Here is a 23448-nt window from a genome sequence, read left to right on the forward strand (position 1 = left end):
ATCTCCTACATGAACTTTTCAGCAGTGGGATGACTGGTGTCTGCATCATATTAAAATGAAAGAGACCGTTTACTGTTCTTTTGCATATTACAAAGCCACTTAAGTGTATTAATTCTTCAGGCCATGATGTTTGAGTGAATCTGTTCTCTTGGTAACATTATTGTAGCCCGAGGACAATTGGAATAGTGATTTTGCATGGGGAGGCATATATATTATATAGTTTTTTTCTTGCTGGAAATTGTACAACTAAAATCTGAAAATTAGTGGAAACCCCCTAGATTGCAATAGAGTGTGGTCATTCTTATTAAATATAATGAGATTATATTTAATATACTGTAAAAACTAAAGGGCCAATATATCATTTGTTGGTAAAGTGTACTACTGCTGGTAAAACATTCTGACAGGTTAGTCTATAACAATGTATTTGACTGCTCAAAGCAGTCAAAACAAGTTCTGACAATTCTGAACTGCTAATATTACCAGATTTGAAAACGTTCCTTTTGACTGTCAGGTCCATGTTCCTGACCATTAGCATTTTTTTGATAAGTGCAGAAAATATTGAAATACTGGGGATGCTTCTGGATTCCCCAGCTTTATCATTAATAAGCAACAACAACAAAAAAAAGCAATTTCCTAATCACCTAAACATAATGAATCACACTGAGCACTGGAATGAATTCCCCCACTTCCCACTTATTTGATATTAAACAGCAGACTTTGTATTTTGTTATCTCTCTGACCAAGGTTATATGGGAAAGCTACATGGTAAATTACCTGAAAGAGTTAAGAGATTTTAGCTGGATAACCCATTTTTACTGTAAGTCAATATTACTTGTTCTGAATCTGTTTCAGTTTTCTATTAAAAGGGAACTCCGGCTTCCAAACCAAAATTTGATAAAGAGGCCCACATAACACAGAAACCCCTAATATACCCATCACAGTTACCAGTTTCTTCAAAAAGTATAAATAAATTGCCATTTTCTATGCTGAAATCCAGCTGTTTTAACAGTTATTTTCTTTCTGCATCATTTAAAATCCTGGCAGGGAAGGAGGGACTAAACACTGATGTTACAAATTGTAACAACTACTCCACAGCTTACAGACAACATGCAGGAACTAAATTACCCACAATGCATTGCCCTGTGATGTTCCTTTCCTTATTGAAATCACATGTGCAGGGAATTGTGGGGTTTGGAAGGTGTAGGCTAAGGACAGATGGCTGTTGATACAAAGTAACAGTAGTCAGTCAGCTCAGCAAAGTAGTCAGAGAGATCAACAGGGAGGCAGGCTTAGGGAGCTGTTCCAAACCATTAAAAATCATGAAAAGTCTGCATATTTTTTAATTGATGTATATTGCAAAGTTGCTTGAAATTGTTTTCACTTTTCAAAAAGTTTTATATTGTTGTGGTGTTCCCATTTAAGAAGAGTTTTTTTATGCACAAGGTTAACCTGTTGCATAAGCAAGTCCTATGCAATTGTGTAATGTATTTGTCATTGTAATAACATGGCTATATTTTATATGTTATGTATCACTTCATCATTTTTATTTGAATTAAAGGGGTTGTTCACCTTCCATCAGTTTATTTCTGGAGAACATTCTGAAAACAACTAAATACTTTTTTTTCAATGATTTTCTATTTGTGACTGTTTCTCTAATAATTGAAGTTGAAAGTCTCATTTTTTACCTTCTTATTATCTCTGGGAGGGGGTTTCCTCCCTCTGGATATTTACTCTGGCAGCTCAGTGATCCAGATGTAGTCTAAACTGTTATAATTTGCTACAGTTAGTTGATACATTTCTCAGCAGCATTTCAACATCAATTCTAACAACTGCCTTTAATGAAACTCCGGGATTCTGCTCAGCAAGGACAAAGATAAGAAATATATCAACTAAATGTATCAGTTTAGAACAGTTTACAGTTTGGCGACCCCCTTCCCCTAAGAGCTGCTTCTGAAAGACATAAAAAGGAAACTTTAAATTTCAATTTTGGACTAGTTCACAAATAGAAGGTGGTTTTAAAAAGTCTTTATTTTTGGTGAACTATCTGAAACAACTGTACTGAAAAAAGTGGAAGGTAAACAACCCCTTAAATGCAATAAAAAAAAATTATTTTTAGGTATGGAATCTAGAATACTTTTCAATGTTAGACCTAGGAATTGTGCATTAGCATGAGTTAGCCATTGTGTATCTGAACCCATATTTTATGTATCCAAACAAATATTTGCACGTGGAAGCAGTGTTAATGACAATACTTGGATGAACTCGGATATGTAAATATGTGACATATTATGTGCATAATTAGCAGTTAAGCAGGTTTCACAGACAAAAAGGCTGAACCTCATGGACACGTTCAAGTTGGCATTAGAAAACCAAGTCCTTTCTGCATCCTCATTGCCATTGCTATTTTTATTTGTGCACAATATTGGCTAATATGGTGGTATCTTTATTTAGACAATAGCTGAAGGACTATTTGCATGGCAGTTAGTGATAACCAGACTTCATAGATCTGCAATAAGGTGGTGTCTGAGAATAGATGCACCCTTGATCATCAAAGAAAGTAAGAAACAAGCTGTCACAGGTTTCTTGTGCATAAGAAACATGGGTAAAAAAAACCCTATAAATACCCTCCAATCGAAAAGTTGCTTAAAGTGGGCCATTCTATAACATATTTAATGCTAACTTAAAGTTCAACAACCCTTTTAAATGTTTTGCGAGTTGGGATACACCCACGTATACAAGCATGATTGTTTGTAGCTTTTAATGTGTTCATTGTGCATGGAAATATAATGCAATCCTTAAAGTAAAGAGGGTGGTATGTTCATTACTGTATGAAATTGATGTTCCTCACTTTACTAAAAGAGGTTAAAGTGTTAACACAAAAATAATTTTTACTTTACAAGTGTATTTGTTTTTCTATTTTATGTTTTTAGTCTTCATCAGACCACAGAGGAATCTGGAAGCAGTAGATCCTCAGTTCACAATACGAAGAAAAATGGAGCAAATGCGAGAAGAGAAAGAGCTGATAGATCATTTGCGAGAGGTACTGCTATTCCTTTGTATGATGAAATATCAAAAAACCAGATGATGTTGAACCACAGCTAACTTTAGACTTAGATGAAGGATAAGGGATACTAGCTATAGTGATACACCGGACCTAAAACCTACTTAATACAAATATTGTAATGTAATAAAAGGTGCAAAGTTTGCTTAGGTCTTGTAAACTTTAAAAAGTCCAGTAATAGCTACCTGCTGATTGGTGGTTATGGGTTACAAGACTATTAAAAGGAAAGCACCCTAGCTGAGTCATACAGTGGTGACCAATGGATCATATTTTGAGATGTCGCTGACACGATAATCACAAGATTCAGAATGGCCCTAATACTGAAAAACATTACCAGTGAATGACTGTAAATGTGAGTGTACAGTACCTACAAAGAGTGAAACTAGACCTTAGTCTTTTAACATATATTTAGAGACTTGGACTAGGGTTGCAACCTTTACAGGTGAAATCTGCCTGTTATTTCCAAATTAGAAAACCGGGACAAGACTGGCAATAGTGATAGCTGCATCATAGTCTCACCACTGACATCACCGACCCACCCACAAAAAGTCACCCACCCCCTGATGTCTCAAACCTCATTCCTGATGTCACTCGACTTCTGCCTTCAAAGTCCATTTCTTCACAAATGAAGCATGGCTAAGATTCAAGTAAAAGTAGCACTATATATAATCTTGAGTAATGTAACCTATATAATAACACAAGTAGGATCTAAGGAAATGTAGGAGTAAAAGTAATTCGGACACTTTTAACATATTTTTGTTAAATGCAATTTCCCTTTTAAGCCCTGATTTGGCAAGTGACAACTCTCCAGGTTGGGTGGCCTTTGTATTTGAAGGAAATAATGTCCGGTTTTGTTCCACTAGGTTTTTAAAGAAAGTATTAAGAAAACAGACTTAAGCTATCCACACATGTATGGATGTATATTTTTATTTATATAGTGATGCTTATGTACGCATAACAGGTGGGCTAGATTATACTGCTGGAACTACTGGTATAACTGTCCTTTGTTGTCTTTCAGAATATTGAAGTCAGGCTAAAGATGGGCCTGCCTAATGACTTGGGACCAGCTCTAATGGATGGGGTTGTTCTATGTCATTTAGCTAATCAGATCCGACCTCGGTCAGTGGGGAGTATCCATGTGCCTTCACCAGCTGTGGTATGTTAATGAAAGCTCAAACATCTTCAGTTTCTTTGTGTATGATTGTACGGAAAATATATAGAGACAGTCAATCCATTTTCTGTACAGCATGCACATCACCACACCAACATCAGGCTATTGAAGGGATTCTGGGGTTTGTCAGTTCAGTAACATATGTAAGGATATAGGTTGTCTTGTCCTAATTCTATATACACAGTGACACCTCAATTTTACATCCCCTGATTTTAGGATTTCCCTCATTTTGCATTGTTTTTTGTGGTCCCACCTATATATTATGCATTATAAATTGTCCTGGATTTTACACCATTTTGTTTGGTCCCTGTTCTGCATCAGGGGATCTAGAGGTTGACCAGTTTTACCAATATTTATTGAAACTGTATATGAATTGGGGCCTCATGGGGCCCCTATACAACCTGGGCCCCCCTACAGCCACAGGGCCTGCTTCCTCTGTATTTACACCCCTGTTCTGCTCCAAGGTGAGCTTCCAGGAGTACATAGGAAAGCAAAATAGGCATTTTGAGCAAATCTGCTCTAACTGTCTTTCAGGGGTTTCAAATCATGGCTGAGAACTCCCTTAGGGAACCCAGCCCCACAGTTTGTGAACCAGTGGGCTACAGAGATGGCTGCTTTTGTTAAAATACAGTGCCATCCAGCAGTCAGATGAAGGATGTAAGTTGTGTCACTGCTTAAGTCCAACTAACTTTGTTTGTACTAACTTATTTATGTTTGGATACATTTTTCTCATTAGATTAATGTATTTATTTGCAGCCAAAACTTAGCATGGCCAAATGCAGAAGAAATGTTGAAAACTTCGTAGAGGCTTGTAGAAAAATGGGAGTACCCGAGGTAATTATATATATATATATATATATATATATTTTAAATTTAATATGAATCTTTTCAAGGCTTTATATTCCATACGTTGCGTAAATAACATGTTGGATTAGGAGAAAGGAGATGCTCAATTCCTTAACAGTACATAAATCTCACAATATTTACATTCAACCATGCAATTATCTTTGGCATCAAAATGGGATAGTAAATTCAAAGTGTTTCTGTGTGAAAGAGAATTTAGTAAAATTCACAAATAATTCCCCTTATATTTTATATTGGTTGGGCTTTCCTCCAGTCTTAAGCTGGCCATTTGAGACCAGATTTGGTCGGGCAGTTTAGTGGACTTTGGCCACCCTGCCCAGCCTTCCGAATGTGTTGGAAAATTTCATTTGATGATGGACAATATTGGTGAGTGCATGGCGCATTGACAGATAAGGAAGTTTAGAGGAGCTTCACTTCTTCAGACAGCCCAAACAATCAGAACAATAAAAAGGTGGCCATACAGTTACATGGCCACTTGAACCCCATCCATCCATTTGCCAAGTGGGCTAGTCTTTGGAATACTGGAGAGTATTGGCCATTGAATGGAAAGTGTATGGATACCTTAAGACCTCTAGAAATTGGTATATGATGATGGAAAAGAAGGGACGAGGGCTTCAAGATGTAAAGGCAATGTGTAGTACTTAACTGTGAGAGCATGGAGTGAGAATAGTGTTAATACAAGTATAAGATTTAACAATAAGGATTTAAAATAAAGGAGAATCTAAACAGCACATAGATTTCAGATACTTTGTATGACAATTTTTGAAGCCCTATAGGACCATCTTTAGTTCCGTGGAGAAAACTAAAACTTTGAAGGATCCCATTATTAATAGGAAGTAGGACTGCCCTACCTACAGGGCCGTAACCAGGGGTAGGCAAAAGAGGCACGTGTGTAGGGCGCAAAAGTGGAGGTGGGTGGGGCACTAGTCATGCCCGCTCTTCTTGTAATGCGGTTGCGCATGGGGATGAAAAGGCTGGCCAGGTTGCCCAGGGTGCCTGGCCAGCTTGGTCGAGCCCTCCCTACTTGTGACCCTTTAGCTGTTCTGGAACTACCAATCTTAAGATTAGTCCCATAGTGAGAAGCAGAGACAGAAGCATCATTGATACCATCTTGCCCACTATATCTGCTGTCCCCAGTATTCAAAACTATAACTACTATTCTACAGGGCCCAAGGCACTTGCTCCTCCTTGCACCCATACAAAGAAATATGAGTTACGTACTAGAAGATCCCCACTCATAGGTCTTATCACCCCAAAAAATACTATATTATAAATACTCTATAACATTTATTTATGAATATGCCAAAATACTCTTTCACAATGAAGCAGCATGAGCCTGTGTGTACAGTAACTGTATAGAATTAAACAAGGTAAGTGAGTTGTCACTGAATACAAGTGGGAATTGAGATCTAAAAAGCTTATAAAGAGCTTATTTTCTCCATGTGCTGGTGTAAAGTGGTAAATCCTCAGACTTAGAAGAGGTGCCTGTAAGCTGCTGGAGTGCAAATGTTGGCAACATATAACCGCAGTTTTGCACATTAGCTGGAGGCTACACATACAGTTCAGCTGTGTGGGAAAGCTTTATACACTATTTCAGCGGCATGGGGATTTTGTTTATTTCTGATCATGTTTCACATTTATTTTCAACCATTTTCCAATCCAGCTTTGAAACATCTTTAAATCACTCCCATAAAAAATAGAAAGTGTTGATCAGTTATCAGACAAAGGTTTGTAACTATTAGAAGACCGCTTTTCTATTGAATAAGTGCAGTTTAAAGTCAACATGGAAGATTTTCATTTATCCAATGAATAAGTAAATCATTAGCAGGCAAGGAAGAGAGAGAAAGATAATTAGCCAGTTCACAAGATATTGGTGCCTAACGTTGGCCATAGAAGTGCACATTTTAACCTCTTAGTCAAAGAACAATGCCACTAACCATTCAGATTAAAGTAGGAAAAAGAAGAAATCAGACGATGCTCTGGCCATTAATTTACAGACAGCAATTGTATGAAAGTTATGTCCTACAAATGTTATCGTTCGATAGACAATGCATGCAGAGATATTATCATTTGCGACAGAAATCTTTTAGGGCAGAGAAACATGCTGCAATTTGGGGAAATTAGTCGCCCGGCGACTAATCTCCTCTTCTTCCAGCGACTAATCTCTGTGAGTTGCAGCTCGAGTCTCTGTCCTTAACCTGTCCGAACTACTAAATGACTGATCGCCATGGTACGAAAAATGTCAGGACCATCCACACACGGTCTGAAAATTGTACAAACATCCGATTCGTATGATTTTATCTTTCTGTCTATGGCCATCTTAAGTCAGAAACAGTATACTGGTACCCTTACCTCCCAAATGCCATTATTCTGATTCTGGATAGTCAATCCCAAATTGCTAAAATGGAGCATGTTTGCCACAGGATTTGGCAGCAGATTTAGCCATCCATTGTTGTTTATAGCTGTGGCCTGAGAGAATCAGGAAGTGTGTGTACCTAAAACCAAATGTACATGCTAGTTCTAAACTAATCTTTCTGCAATAAGCTTGTAATGAACCTATGAAAAAACCAAATGCACAATGGGTATCTAGTGCAATGTTCCCGCTAATTCCTTCTTTGCTATGTGCACACAAAAAAAGATTTTTTGTGCACACATTTTAAACTTGTGTGCACATTTTTAAAAAGCTGTTTGCACAGGTCAGTATAAATGAAAAATGTTTTGTTTTCACACAAAATTCTTTGTATGCGCACCACAATTTCTTGTGTGCGCATTGATCTAGTGTCTTCCAGTGTCATGAATGATGTGCATAATTCCATGTATGATGTATATGAAATACCTCCTCATCTCCAATATAATGTTTATGGATGACTAATTGTTAGAATCATATTTATATGTAGGCACTTAAGGGCCCTTGTCTAGGGCAGCAGCTTTAGAGGAGGTGGCCTACGGTGCTTACATACACATATATTTATATACACACACAAATTTAAATCTCTCCAGCCTGTTAAATCCGGCATCACAGCCAAGAGTCGAAGGGGGTGCCCTACTTTTACTTGTCTTTGCATTATCTATCTGGGATGGGGGGTTGATTTGAAGTCTCTGCCATTAAAAGGTTGTTCCTGATAAATGTCTTTGTGTAACGGTAACATACAATACACTTCGATTATTTACAACCATGATTAAAGTTCACTTGCAGATGCAAATTGTGATTTTTTTTTATACCCATAATGCAGTCTTTTTACCCATAATGGCAGCTTAATTAAGCCCATGTAGGGAATTTTGCCTGATGTGTCAAAATTAACACAGTTGCGTGTTTGTGTGGTTGCAGTTGGAGCTTTTGCTTGTGATCAATTTATATTTAATCATAAATGTTTAGAGTTGTAGGTAATAGACACAAGTGCACTTTTCAGCAAAACGGGAAGGATTTTTTGTAAGAACAACATTTGTGTTCATTTTAGTGCAACTGCACGAGTGGAAGCACTCCTAATTGAACCCTTTCGTTTTCTGTTTGGTGTTTTACTAAAAAGCAAATTCCTGAATGTATAATAACTGAATATTTAGCAGTATAGACAATGCTGGCCACAGTTCACTGGAGGGAAATATCACAGCTTTATATTCACTTGAATAGGTTTTCTGATTGCATATTTACTGTATCAAGATTTGAAGGTCTATGAAGAGTTCATCCCCACACCCCAAAAAATCCTATTTAAACGAATAGAGATTTGTGACATTTCCCTCTCTCTGTGGTGAGCTTTATTTATTAAGACGATAAATGCTGTATTTTAATGTACATGTCTCAATATAAACACAATCCATGGGTGATTAGCATAGGTACCCCTAGCTGAAAACACATACAGAAAGAAGATTAAGAAAAAGGATTAGTCCAGAAAACCCAATAATCATTAGAGGAGTTAATTCCAATCCATATCTAATGAATCAGAAGCCCTTAACAATGTAGTAATGCTCTTTGTCCACAAGATGGCATGCTTGATCTAGTGTGTGTGTGTTTCTCTAACCAGGCTTCTCAATGTCACCCAGTCTGAACATACAGAATTATTCACATAATCATGTTCTGAACAAAACAAGTGTGCAAACCCATGCCTTGCAGCTATTTTACAAGGCAATGTGGAACAGCAAATTCATTGCTTTGAAAAACCTTATCACTTGTTGTGTTGTGACACATTCATTATAGATTGCAGCATAAGGTTCTGAAAATGTTGGTAAAATGAATGTGTACATGTGCACTCTGGGCATATACTGTAGGTGCTGACCCCTCACTATAGCTGAGGCTGCACTGGTTGATGTTATGATTTGCAGTCTGATTATCTATTGCTGTTTAAGAGGCAGATCAGTACAAAGTGTGTGCCTTTTGTAATGTACGCAAAACAATAGTCCACTACTTCAAGGAACAGTAACAAGTAAGGTTAAAAAATTTAGAAAAGGCACAGGATACACAGCAGATAATGGATAAGGTCTATAGTATACAATGGGATTCTTCAGAACTTATCTGTTATCTACTGTGTATCCTGCTCTTGAATGGCTGCCCCCATGGCTACACAGTAGCTTGTTTATATAAACTATAGTAGAGTTTCTGAAGCAAACACACCAGTTTTTCCAGTGCAGTGAAACCGTACATTATGGGGCCGATTCACAAAGGGTCGAATATCGAGGGTTAATTAACCCTCGATATTCGACTGGGAATTAAAATCCTTCGAAAAGGATCGAAGGATTTTAGCGCAAATAGTGCGATCGAACGATTGAATGAATAATCCTTCGATCGAAGGATTTTAATCCAACGATCGAAGGATTATCCTTCGACCAAAAAAACGTAGGAAAGCCTATGGGGACCTTCCCCATAGGCTAACATTGACTTCGGTAGCTTTTAGATGGCGAACTAGGGGGTCGAAGTTTTTTCTTAAAGAGACAGTACTTCGACTATCGAATGGTCGAATAGTCGAACGATTTTTAGTTTGCATCCTTCGATTCGAAGTCGTAGTCGAAGGTCGAAGTAGCCCATTCGATGGTCGAAGTAGCCCAAAAAACACTTCGAAATTCAAAGTTTTTTTTACTTCGAATCCTTCACTCGAAGTTAGTGAATCAGCCCCTATATTGTCATTCCTTTAAAACACAAATTTTTTGGTGTTACTGTTCAGAACAGCTTTTAGGGGCTTGTGTTCATAGTGAAAGCAGCAACATCATAGTCTTTCCTGCTTTGGCTGTTTCTTTGGGCATTATTGGGGGAAAAAAGGAGTACGGTTACAACTATCTTATGAAATAGGTGAAACATGGATTCAAGGGAATTTGTTTTCTATCTTTCGGGGTTGGGGGTAAAATGAATGTCCCTCTCAACACGAAGTTTACTGTTTGATGTCACCAGTGGATTTTTGGAGAACTGAAGTAGGGTTAATGTACTTTTTTTTAATGTCAGTAGTGTAACTGTGTGACAGTAAGTTAATTGTTGCAATTACAGTGCCTTTGCCTTGGGAGCTAATATATATATATATATATATAAATATATATATATATATATATATATATATAAATATATATATATATATATATATATATATATATATATATATATACTGCTCTTGTATAACTATAACAAACAAGGGAAAGTTGTGCTCACCACTATTTTTTAAAAACATTAGGCGGGGGTGCAATGAGGCTGTGTATAGTTATACAAGAGCAGTGACCAGCTCTATGTTGTAGCTCCCACCCTTCCCAGCTATAGTCAGGTGATCCCACTGGTGTCTAATAAAATGGCAGCCAAGTATGGAGGTTTACTTTGAAAGCAGCAAGTTAAGTTGCAGGTAATACCTAGTCCCTTTGTAAAATGTATAATGAAGCAATAGAATTCTTAATGAATCAGATGAAAATTAAGCGTAGGACTGGCCAGATATGGGATGAGTTTGACGTAGTTGGCCAGCTTAAATATATTGCAATATATGGACAAACAATCCCTGTTTTGTTTAAAGGGTAAGGCATTTTTTAGTAGCAGTATGCAGAAAATGTCGCTGTCTTAAATATATTGATAATGGGTTGAGTGCAGAGGACTCTTGTATATGTCTATATGTATTTTGTGGTCACAGCCTCATTGCACCCCCGCCTAATGTTTTTAAAAAATAGTGGTGAGCACAACTTTCCCTTGTTTGTTATAGTTATACAAGAGCAGTGACCAGCTCTATGTTGTAGCTCCCACCCTTCCCAGCTATAGTCAGGTGATCCCACTGGTGTCTAATAAAAGGGCAGCCAAGTATGGAGGTTTACTTTGAAAGCAGCAAGTTAAGTTGCAGGTAAAACCTAGTCCCTTTGTAAAATGTATAATGAAGCCATAGAATTCTTAATGAATCAGATGAAAATTAAGCGTAGGACTGGCCAGATATAGGATGACTTTGACGTAGTTGGCCAGCTTAAATATATTGCAATATATGGACAAACAATCCCTGTTTTGTTTAAAGGGTAAGGCATTTTTTAGTAGCAGTATGCACAAAATGTCTCTGTCTTAAATATATTGATAATGGGTTGAGTGCAGAGGACTCTTGTATGTGTCTATATATATATATATATATATATATATATATATATATATATAAATAAATAGCTGTTTCCTCTCAGCACACTCTGCCAATTTATTTCCATGTCAATTGTGGGGCTTTCCCTTGCTCTACATAAAATGCTGGTATTAGCAAGCCAACATATCCCCTACATCATCATTCACTCAGCTAAAATCTATTTTTCTTAATGAATGTTCAGTTCAAGGTGATGCTGAGAGTCTTTGTGCAGAGAATCCTTTTTTCCCTCAAGACACAGAGGACTCGTCTTGTATGTGCTGCCCTGCATCCCTGCATCATTAAGCAGCCCAGTCTCTCAAAGGATCACCTTTCTTTGGCTTTGTTGCTCTTTCTTCAGTACATGCTGTCAAAACCACAACCATTGAAAAGCTAATTTATTCTACCAAATCAGTGGATCTGTAGGGGGTAATTTGGGGAGAAAACAACGGTGTTAGCAAGGAATGGAGTACTCCTAAAAGTTTGTAAATATGTTTATGAGTTAAACATAAATGTAGATGGAGTGGAAAGTGGTTTTGTGTGTTCAGATTAACAAAATTTTCCATAAACACAGTTATTATATTTTCCAAATGGATATAAATGGACTTTAATCAAGCATGGCATTCTTTTTTATTATTTTATTAACAAGCTGTGTATGGCACCATTGTAGTCATGGGGGGTGGGCCGGGGTTTGTATGTGTGTTTCCCCTTGAATGCCTCCTAGAATGTGTGCAAGCTGGGGGGCGCCAATGGGCTCACTGTGTTACAGAGCTTACTGCTTGTCTATGCACTGTGCTCTGCACCTTAAAAACCGGTACAGACTGCACATGGAAAGAATATTTTACTTGGTTAATGGTAAAACTGTTGCAACCCCTGGGCTAAATATGCAGATAATTTACCAGTTAGTAGCTATATATACCTAAAACATTCTGCAATATGCTAAGAAAGCACATGGGTGGTAACAAAGGGGTTAGCAGCAGCTTCGTTTTCCGAAGTTGCCTCACGAGGAAACTTCGGGCGACTTCGGAAAATGAAGCGCTGCGAGTGTTATGCCGCAGGCGATTTTTCATTCTAGTAGGAGGAAGACGGGGAAGCAGTTTGGGGAGATTAGTCACCCCAAAGAAGAGGCGATTAGTCGCCGGGCGACTAAATCTCCCAGTATCTCGCAGTGTGACCTTACCCTTATGTGTCTTTTTATAGCTTGATTTCTTGTTTTTGCAGAAAAGTAAAAATACAAAGCCACACCAGACAACCCTGTTTTTAAACAGGGCACAACAGCATTTGGCCATCACTGTGTATGGGCAGCCATAAGATATTTATATGATCCATAGAACAAATAGTCTGATACCCTGAATGGTCAGTGACTGTATTGTCACTTTTACCAATAATTCAATATAATTAATGACTTCTATTTATTTTCATTTTATTAATTGTCCATCAGAAACTGAAACTATGATATCATAGCAGCCCCATCTGTGATGCATAAACCATACCAGCCATTTTTTGTGCTGGAAACCCAACAAACCATTACCTTGCACACTATGAAGATTGAGAAAGTATTTTCCCACCTTTTGCAGACCGTTGTATATAGGAAGCATATATTTAGCCATAGTTACAAGACATTTCACTGCACCTGTATATCAATATAAGGGAATGAGTCGGCATGGCCGCCCAGCTGTATCCATTTCATGCCATTTGTACAAAGCAGAGTTATGTTTTCAATGCACTTCAACTGCTCTTTATATTTACTTTCTAAAGATTCCCCTCCAGGCGTTTACGTAATCATTTGTGCTCCAGTAATTTACTGGCTTAGAGGTTTCTGGGATTTCTGGAAGCTGCATGCAGCATACTAGTGTCTCAATCTGTGTTGTCTTTTTAATGTTGTGCACTGTTTCTTTCTGTTCTGATGGCTGCCCTTCGGATAGACCGACCTCTGCTCTCCAAATGACATCCTGCAATTGAATATCCGACACATTCAAAAGACTGTTGATGCTCTTCTGGCTGTGGGGGAGACAGTCCCACGATCAACTACTTTTTTAGACTTCTGGGAACTGATAGGCGTTTGTCTTTTGCACCTCCTTCTTTTTGTATCTATGTGTCTCAGCTACCACTGGAATGCAATATGAGCATAAGCTACTTGCATGTGCACCTGTATTGCAGGAAGATGTCTCTCTTTTCATTGCTCACCATTATGTAGCAAGCAAGCACAGTTTCTATGGCTCTCATTACCAGTAATATGTAATGCTTGGTCTTTGTAAGTGCGTTGATCGTATATAATTTAATTATTCTGATTCGTATAGTCTTGTTCATTGGGCATGCACACTAGAGCAGACATAGCCAATAGATGAGTCTCAAATTGGCCATTCTTTCTCTAGAGAGAAAGGGGGATGTCAAATTAGCTGGAAGCTGTTTAACATAAACCAGGCTTTCTTTTTCAACTTTAGCAAAGCATTAATTGACTTTCTTTAATGATATTGTACTCCTATCTTTTATGACATTGTACTCATATCATAGGCAAGTACTGTATCCAGAATGTGTTGCTATATGGTCTGTGTATGGGTCCGCTCCTTCATTCCTACTTACCCAGAGCTAATAATTATTCTTCCTGGTATAGAAAGAATTAGGCTCAATCGCTCCTTTTTACATAGATTCCTATGTAGTAGTGGAGCTGTCAATGGCATAATCCATTTTTTATTTGCATAAATTCTAGCAGAGCCGCCTGAATGCCATTACCAGGAAATATCAATATGTCAGTCCCTTTGCTGCGATCAATGCATGGCTTTTTCAACCATCAAAGGGGTTCAGATGTTTTATGAATATGTGGTTTAGCAGACACTGTAATCAAAACCTCTCCAAAATAGCAATGCCACATCAATTAGAGGTTAAGGATACTGTGTGACGTCTAAAAGGGGTCAAAGTTGACTTGTAATCATTAAGGCGCCAGATTGACCATGAAAGGGAATCTGTAATATGCTGATAATATGAGAGTGTTCCACGTTTGTGTTTATATCCAATTTATTGGATGAACATGTGTTTTGTATGCTTATTTGCTACAGTGTGGCTGGGCTTCCTAAACATGGATGCACAGGTGTGTGTAAGTGCACGGAGGCACCTAAATAATGCTAAGGCTAATGGCACACAGGGCTGACGCTCAGCTTTTCTCCATTTGTGTAAAAAAGGTAAAGGCCGTAAGAAATATTCTTTAAAGTGGAAAGATCATTAGGATATGACATGCACTAAAGTATAGTGGTTGTTTTAAAGACATTAAACATCTAAAAAGTTATGTAGAATGCCCAGCTGTCAAAAAAAAAAGACTTACAAACTAACAACCTAGCCTTCCTTACTATCTTTTGAAAAAATAACTGAAATAGATCTGTGGGTGAGCATTCTACTAACAGTTTTGAGACGCTTCATTTCTCCCAGATTTGAAAGATGCCTCCTTTGCAGATTTCTCCACAAGAAACATCCCATTGCTTTCCATTTCAGAAAAGTCCAGCATTATCACTTAAAGGAGAAGGAAAGTCTTCTTCCACTTGGGGGTGCCAAATTTTAGGCACCCCCAAGTGATTGTATTTACTTACCTGAAATTCCGGGCCAGTGCTCCTATCAGCAGAAAACTGCACCGGCCCAGGGTTCTTCCAGTGAGCACCACAGAGTGATCCTCTTCTGGCTTCTTCTTTCTTCAAATTTCCCGGGGCAGACGCATGCACAGTAGAACGAAATATCAGACTTTTCAGTTAAAGTTCGGCTTATCACTCTAATGCGCATGCGCAGCCGTGAGAAGAAAGAAGAAACTGGAAGAGGATTGTGCGGTGGTGCTCGCTGGAAGAACCCCGGGCCGGTGCAATTTTCTGATGATCGGAGCACCGGCCCGGGGTTTCAGGTAAATAAATACAATCACTTGGGGGTTTCTAACATTTGGCACGCCCAAGTGGAAGGAGACTTTCCTTCTCCTTTAACACATTCCTGGAATCATTATGTCAGGCATGGGCTGATTATTGCACAGGCTACACTAGGCTATAGTTTAGGAGTCTATTTCCATTTTATTTATTTTTATTTGCCCTACTGGGTTCGGGCAGGTACATCTGCTGGAAGAAGAAAGCTGGCAAGGCGCATGCATGCACAGTATAAAAGATTTTCAGGAAAAAGTTTCCCCTTATTTATCAAAAAGTTTTTTTCTATACAAGTTTGAGAAAAATTTTTTATTTTCCTGTGTATAAAATGTCAAGTGGGATGCAATTTTTGTTGCATTTATTTGAGGTGCATTGTTTTCTTAACACAAATGTGTATTTTTCAAGCCATGAACTAAGGTATATGACTTCTTGTTTTGCTGCTCTACAAACCTGCCCAGAAGTCAAGTTGATGTAGTCAGAATGTTGCACCATGCATTGAGTGAAAATTCTTATAATGGGCACCTGCAGGAAATACTTTAGTAAAAAAAAAAATACTTTTTTGTCCTGGGCTAGTTATTAGTTATAGTGAAAACTGGAAGAATGTTACCCCGACAAGAAATGGTTAAAAAGGTCAAGATTTCTTGTTTTTGTTGTTTTTTTATGAATTGGACCCTTGTCTCAGAAACAACAGCAAGCAGAGAAAGAAGGTATGTACATGTCCATGGATCAGGGCCAGAACTAGGGGTAGGCAGAAGAGGCACGTGCCTAGGGCACAAAGGTAGAGGGGTGCCAGGCACGTACCTCTTCCGACGCCGTCTACTAGTTCCAGAAGCAGTGACCACAGTTTTTTCTTCTTCTGCCTGCTCACCTATGCGTGCTTGCGTGTCCCAGGCGCATGTACGTCGCGTCCTCTGCGCATGGGCAAACGGTGGGGGGCGGTGTAGTCGCCGGGTTGCCTAGGGCACCCGGCCAACTTGGCCCACCACTGCCATGGATCATAGTGTGATCATCTGTGCAGTTATATTCGGGTACACCACTTGAGGCTAACAGAGATTTTTTGTTTTATTTATAACTTGGGTGATAGTGATCCGTTAATGTTTCACAATTCAATAAATATGTAAAGTGACTATTAGGGGTAACATATATGTCACAGGGTGCTGTGTGTGTGGTAGTGATGTGCGGGTCGAGTTTTCCGCATCCACCCTCACCCGACTTCCCCATTCCATTTATAGACCCACGCATGCCCTGCCCCTTTTGTTACATCATCAGGGGACAGGGCAGGCGCAAGTCTATAAATGGAATGGTAAAGTCGGTGTGGGTGGTTGCATGTCGTGCGGGTCGAGAAAAACTCGTCCCGCACATTATTACCACAACTGGTAGTCTGAAGCCGGCAGACCCGAAAGAGAAGCAGCGAGTTCTGTCCGAACCTGCCCGACCTGCGGCTATTGGGCAGGCCCGCACACATAACTAGTATGTGGGTCCCTTGCCACCAAGGTTTTGTACCTTTGCACCTGTGGGAGTCCTGCTGGGCACCATTGGACTGCAAGAGTTGAAATAATGGTTATCTGCCATGAGCAGACACTTTCCAGAATTGTTGTGTATTCTCCGTGTCATTTAAGGCTTCACAATGTAGGCTGTGTTTCACGTTGTATCAATTAAGCATGATTATAATACCAGTCAGTCATGGGTGAAATACATACACTGTGCGTGGAATGATCTGTGTTGTCCAGATGAAACCTTTTGCTTTGAATTTCTGATTTTCCATTTCCCATATTCCCCAAAAACTTTCTCAGTATGTATAAATAAAAGAGTTCATTGCAGCTGTGAGTGGAACCCTAGCCGCATGTATATTGATATTATTATATCTGTGTTCCTCTGTGTCGCATCATTGCCTACTTTATTCTACTGTGTTTTAATCAATTAGATCAACATCTTAAGGCTCTAATATAATATTACATGGTTTGGTAAATCTTACCACATTTTGCAACAGGCAAGAGTTACTTGTGTATATATAAACTTAATACGCTCCGTTTGTTTTCCTGTGCTTGGGTGGCAGGCGGGTGGAAATGTGTTAATGTTGCAAATAATTAGCTGTTTATTTACTTTAAAATTAACCGACCCGATTCTCAGAAAATAAGGTAAGAGAATTCTTCTTTGAAATGTTTTGTGTCAATTGAACTGCGTGAGAAAAAGGTTGGAGTGTGAAAGGTCATTAAAGCTTATTTTATTTTACGATTATTTTTGCTGTGATTCTTAAAGGACTGTTTTTAGTAACAATGTTTTTAGTGCTGTGTAGGAACACAAAAAGAGTTCCTGTGCTGAGTAACTTGGGGGAATTAGGGGAAAGATCACTGGTTGCCCTAAATAAGAGGCTATACAGTTCAATTTTCTTTGGGTGATTCTACATTTAAAGGGATACTGTCATGGGAAAAAACATTTTATTCAAAATGAATCAGTTAATAGTGCTGCTCCAGCAGAATTCTGCACTGAAGTCCATTTCTCAAAAGAGCAAACAGATTTTTTTTATATTCAATTTTGAAATCTGACATGGGGCTAGACATATTGTCAATTTCCCAGCTGCCCCAAGTCATGTGACTTGTGCTCTGATAAACTTCAACCACTCTTTACTGCTGTACTGGAAGTTGGAGTGATATCAACCCCCTCCCTTCCCCCCCCCCCAGCAGCCAAACAAAAGAACAATGAGAAGATAACCAGATAGCAGCTCCCTAACACAAGATAACAGCTGCCTGGTAGATCTAAGAACAACACTCAATAGTAAAAACCCATGTCCCACTGAGACACATTCAGTTACATTGAGAAGGAAAAACAGCAGCCTCCCAGAAAGCATTTCTCTCCTAAAGTGCAGGCACAAGTCACATGACCAGGGGCAGCTGGGAAATTGACAAAATGTCTAGCCCCATGTCAGATTTCAAAACTGAATATAAAAAAATCTGTTTGCTCTTTTGAGAAATGGATTTTAGTGCAGAATTCTGCTGGAGCAGCACTATTAACTGATTCATTAACTGATTCATTTTGAAAAAAAAATTTTTTTCCCATGACAGTATCCTTTTAAACTAAACTCTTCCGTTTCTCCCTCCGTTTCGCCCCTTTATTGTGTTTTTGCACCAAACAGGACCAATACATTTTGGTATCAAACATCATTTTTCCCAGACGTGTTATAGTCCTATGTACTGGACACATAATCTCCCCAAAGATTGCACCAGATGTGGGATAAATAAGAGGTAATAGTATAATTCTGTGTAAGAAATATAATCACAGAATGCCTGTTCACAAACAGCGTGAAGAGTGTGTCGCATTTCAAGGTAAAAGACCAGACTCCTCAGAAGGCTATGCTGTTCAGAGATACTTTCTGGTCCCTGACGAAGCAGACCTGAGAGTCTGTGAAACGCATAGGAAAAGACAATGCAGATACCAATTGCTACACCACCACATCTCCAAACAGCAGCTCCTTCTGAGAAGTCCAGACCTTTACCTTGGAATGTGATGCGCTCTTGATGCTGAACTTTTTGTGAGTAGGCAATTGGAGTTCTGTGATTGTTTTTAAAATATTTATTAAAAGGAATTGTATTATTATCTTCTCTTTTATTTCCACTAAATGTATTTGAGTAACAAATGAACCACAGAGCACAATGTGATTTTGTAAGTACATTACATATTTACGTAGTTAAATCGGGTTGACAAAAGTCCATCAAGTTCAACCCCTCCAAATGAAAACCCAGCATCCACACACACACCCCTCCCTACTTTTACATAAATTCTATATACCCATACCTATACTAACTATAGAGCTTAGTATCACAAAAGCCTTTGATATTATGTCTGTCCATGAAATCATCCAAGCCATTCTTAAAGGCATTAACTGAATCAGCCATCACAACAAGATCTGGCAGTGCATTCCACAACCTCACTGTCCTGACTGTGAAGAACCCCCTACGTTGCTTCAAATGAAAGTTCTTTTCATTCCCAAAAGGGAAGCCTGATCGGTGTGTGCACCTCGAGTGGATCCAATTAACTTTACCTGAACACCTTCCAACCCTTTTGTGACTGGGTTGTCATTATCAGACAACACAAAACAGTATTGCCCTATGTGCGCTTCCTTCTCTCTTCTAGATATTTAGTAAAGATAACCAACTTTGGGCTCGATTTAATGCAACATTAATTAATGCATTAACCAATGTATCTTTCTGTGACCTATGTTTTCACAACGGCCCATTGGAACAAGTTTTTGCAATACAATTCCTGAAACCGTTTAGCAAGTGAAGTTTCTTGCATCATCTTCCAGTTTCCCTTACGCCACCTTGAACTGGCGGAAATGCTCTTGGTCCTATCGCTAAAAGCTTTTTTTGCCCTCTTTCTGACACACCTTATCGCACAAGTTTTTTTAAGCCATTTTTAGCTACATCAATGTATATTTAATTAACAAAAGTACTTTCAAATGTTCAAATTCATCTTTTTATTTTAAATAAGTGTGTATAACACTTGTCTAGTACTAAATCGCTTTATTTCTTTTGGACTCTAGCGACCATCTAGTGTTTGAAACACCAGACTGCAAGTTGTCTTGGAAAGGGCATAACATAAACTCCAATTTGTATTCAGCTGCCAATAACTCTAGAATGTTCAACCTTACACCTTAATATATTTGTATTCTGGCTTAGTGGAAGACAAACCTTCCAAAAGATATTGATGATTATAATATTTCATCTTATACTGTATATTAACTAAAACCTATCCACACAAATCATAAAAATGCCTTTCAACAATTGTCATCAATTCTTAACCATTTCTCTTTCAAATGATCCCTCTAATCCAGTGTGTAAACCATGTAAACCCCCTCATCTTTGCAAGTTGAATGTGCTAAGGTCATTTTCAATGATTTTAACACCCAGATCTGAAATTGTTAATGCTAAATTTGGCCACGGCAAACAGGACTATAAAAACCCTTCACACCTTGGCTTCTTTCCCCCCTCTGAGGCAAATTGGAGAGGCTTCAGATTGGGTTTTTTGCCTTCCTCTGGATCAATTGGCAGTTAGGCAGGTTAAAATAGAGTTAAAAGGTTGAACTTGATGGACGTGTGTCTTTTTTCAACCTAACTTACTATGTATGTTATGAATTTATTAATTTTCCCAACACCAGGACAAGATTGGCTGAAAATCAAAAAGGGATTTTTATGTATGAGGAGGTCTGCCTAACAGCAAGTCCTTTTTATTGCGTTGCTATGTCTGGGTGTGGTGTTTAACTAATAACCTTTAATTGGTTGGGATGAGCCAATAGAAGATATTCATAGAAATCTTAGGCAGTGTTGACCTTTAGAGGGTAACCGGAACTTATTTTCCACATTAAAAAAGGTAAAAGTTAAGAACTTGACATCTGTTATATTTAAGCAATTTTAGACATAGGTAGAATATCTCGTGTTAAGTTGTAGCATGATTTACAAGAAAAAAAAGAGCTCTAACAGCAATTTCTGTTAAAAACAACAGAAAAACCCAGAAATGGTGATAACATTGTTTCGCAAAACTGTCCATTTCTTGCAATAACTTTATGGCAAAGAATTGAATTAGGTAAAAGTGACTTGACTTTATTGACGTATGTTGTATTTAAGCAATTCTACACATAGGTAGAATATGGAGTTACGTTGCAGCGTGATTTGTGAGAGAGAAAAAAAAGAGCTCTAACAAGCATTTCTGCTAATAACGGTAGAAAAACCCAGAAATGGAGATATTCTGCAAAATTATCAGTTTCTCGCATTAACTTAACTCTTTATGGCAAAGAATTGAATTAGGTAAAAATGTGCAGTATTTTTCGGAGGTAACCCCATCTTTCATTTATTGCACATTTATTGCATTGCATTGAATCAAGTCCTTAGTGTAAGGGTTGGAATGAAGGAAGTGGCAGGGATACTTGGTGAAGTGGTGCAGTATTGATAAAAGCCTCTCCAAGTGTTTTTAATTGCCTTTGTTTTTGGGGGTCACCATTTAGTTTGGTATTTCGCTCCGGCAATCCCAGCAGCCCTTACATAATGAAGATTTCAGTCTTTCAGGGCATTTGGTGTGTAGTAATTATTAAAGACTACATATTGTGTAAAAATAAGACTCTCCTCTAATTGTAGAAGGAATGTTCTAGTCCTGCCCATCTGTTCCACTTCCTGTTTGCTGAATTCTCAGGCTGTGCAGGGGAGCCAGCGGCACTCAGAACACTGCAATGCCAGTGCCACTTAAAACTCGATTCTTTATTTTTCCATTTAAAAACATCGGTAGTTCAGGATCACATTTATATCACAGAACCATATGCTTGATGCGTTTCGTAGCCTAGCAGCCACTTTCTCTGTGATATGAATGTAATCCTGAACTGCCTATGTTTTTAAATGAAAAAATAAAGGATGGAGTTTTAATTTTGTCCTGGCATTTTGAGTGCTCTGTGCTATATACTTTTCGATTGGATACAGATGCTGTCCCAGGGCAAGATATCATGTAGCACTCAAGAGCTGGCTAATTACCAGGGTGCCACTACTGTTTGATTTATAAAAATATAATCTACAGTCTGGTCATTTCCCTATGGGACCAGACTGTAAATTATATCCCTATAAACGGCGCGTTCTGGCGTCAGAACGCGCCGTTTATAAGCTTAAAGTGACAGCACTTGCAGCTGCTGCTCTCTCCCTGCAGCGTTCTCTCCACTCGTAACCCCCTCCCACCTGTCTTCCACACATAGCTCTCTTACTTTACAGGCGCGCTGCTTCTGTCCCTCTCAACTATCGTCGCTCTTACTTTACTTTCAGGTCTCTCTCTCTCCCTGCCCCTCCGTCTCCGGTTTCCTGTTTCACTCCGCCCACCCATGATGCCTCTCCTATGGAACACATTTTAGGACATGTTGCCCACAAATACCTTTGCTGCATGCGTTGTCCTATGCCTTCTCTATAGATCTTTCTCCTCCTCACAGTCTCTCGCTCCCCCTCCCACCGTGGCAAAATCTCTCTCTCTCCCTCTCATGTTCAGCTGCCCCTCCCATCCTCAGTGTCCACATACTCACTCGTGTTGCTTTTCCTCATGCTCCATTATTGGCAGAGCTGATGATCTCACCCATGGCAGTTAAAACTAAAAAAAGCTAAACAAAATCAAATGGAATACAAATAAAAGCAACAAACAAGGGAGTACAGGCAAACACAAAAAAAAAACAACATTAAATAAGGTGAACACACACAGGGGAAACAAACAGGGGTAATAGACACAAAATATAGTGTAGCATTTATAGACCATACATGAAAGCCATGATGTAAGACATGCAAAAACTGTAGATTATAATGCATAATGTACCCCCTACTTAAATTTATAAAGATATCAGAAGTCACCTCGGAGTTATGTGGCCTGTATAAAAGCACTCGGCCTGCGGCCTCGTGCTTTTATATGGTCACATAACTCCTCGGTGACTTATAATATCTTTATAAATTACAGTAGGGGGTACATTATCCACTATATATTGCATAAAACCCTGCTTCACCTAAATAAACCACTTTCATAATAATATACTTTTATAGTAGTATTTGCTATTGGGTAATCCTAAATAGAAACTTGTCTTTTTTAGAACTAAGGACCAACTCCTGGGGGTGCACACAAACCAACCAATGAAATCATGCAGTTAGGTCACATGAGCCAATTAAGAGACAGAGACACACTTCCTGTTCCAGCTAGAGCTGCAGTATTTCTGCTTAGGTGATCTCTGAGGCAGCACACAGACCATCACAAAATCGGGGCTCAAGGGAAAAGGAGAATATTTACGTATATGTGTATTCCAGCTTGGTAAGATTCTTTAATATGCCACCTGTTATGATATAAACAATCTGCTGCTTAAAAGAGAACTAAAGCCTAACTAAAGAAGTAGCTAGAAATGTT

General features: G+C 38.6%; 1 protein-coding gene across 6 annotated transcripts in view; it reads left to right on the forward strand.

The window, feature by feature from the left end:
- lrch1.S (leucine-rich repeats and calponin homology (CH) domain containing 1 S homeolog) overlaps positions 1-23448 on the forward strand; it is a 123331-nt gene that overhangs the window by 89861 nt on the left and 10022 nt on the right. For all 6 annotated transcript variants that reach the window (XM_041584360.1, XM_041584358.1, XM_041584357.1 and 3 more), the window contains 3 exons: positions 2931-3040; positions 4080-4217; positions 4989-5066. In XM_041584360.1, the coding sequence (XP_041440294.1) occupies positions 2931-3040; positions 4080-4217; positions 4989-5066 (326 nt within the window). The remainder of the gene's footprint in view (positions 1-2930; positions 3041-4079; positions 4218-4988; positions 5067-23448) is intronic.

Source organism: Xenopus laevis, chromosome 2S (assembly GCF_017654675.1).
Source record: "Xenopus laevis strain J_2021 chromosome 2S, Xenopus_laevis_v10.1, whole genome shotgun sequence".
NCBI lineage: Eukaryota > Metazoa > Chordata > Amphibia > Anura > Pipidae > Xenopus > Xenopus laevis.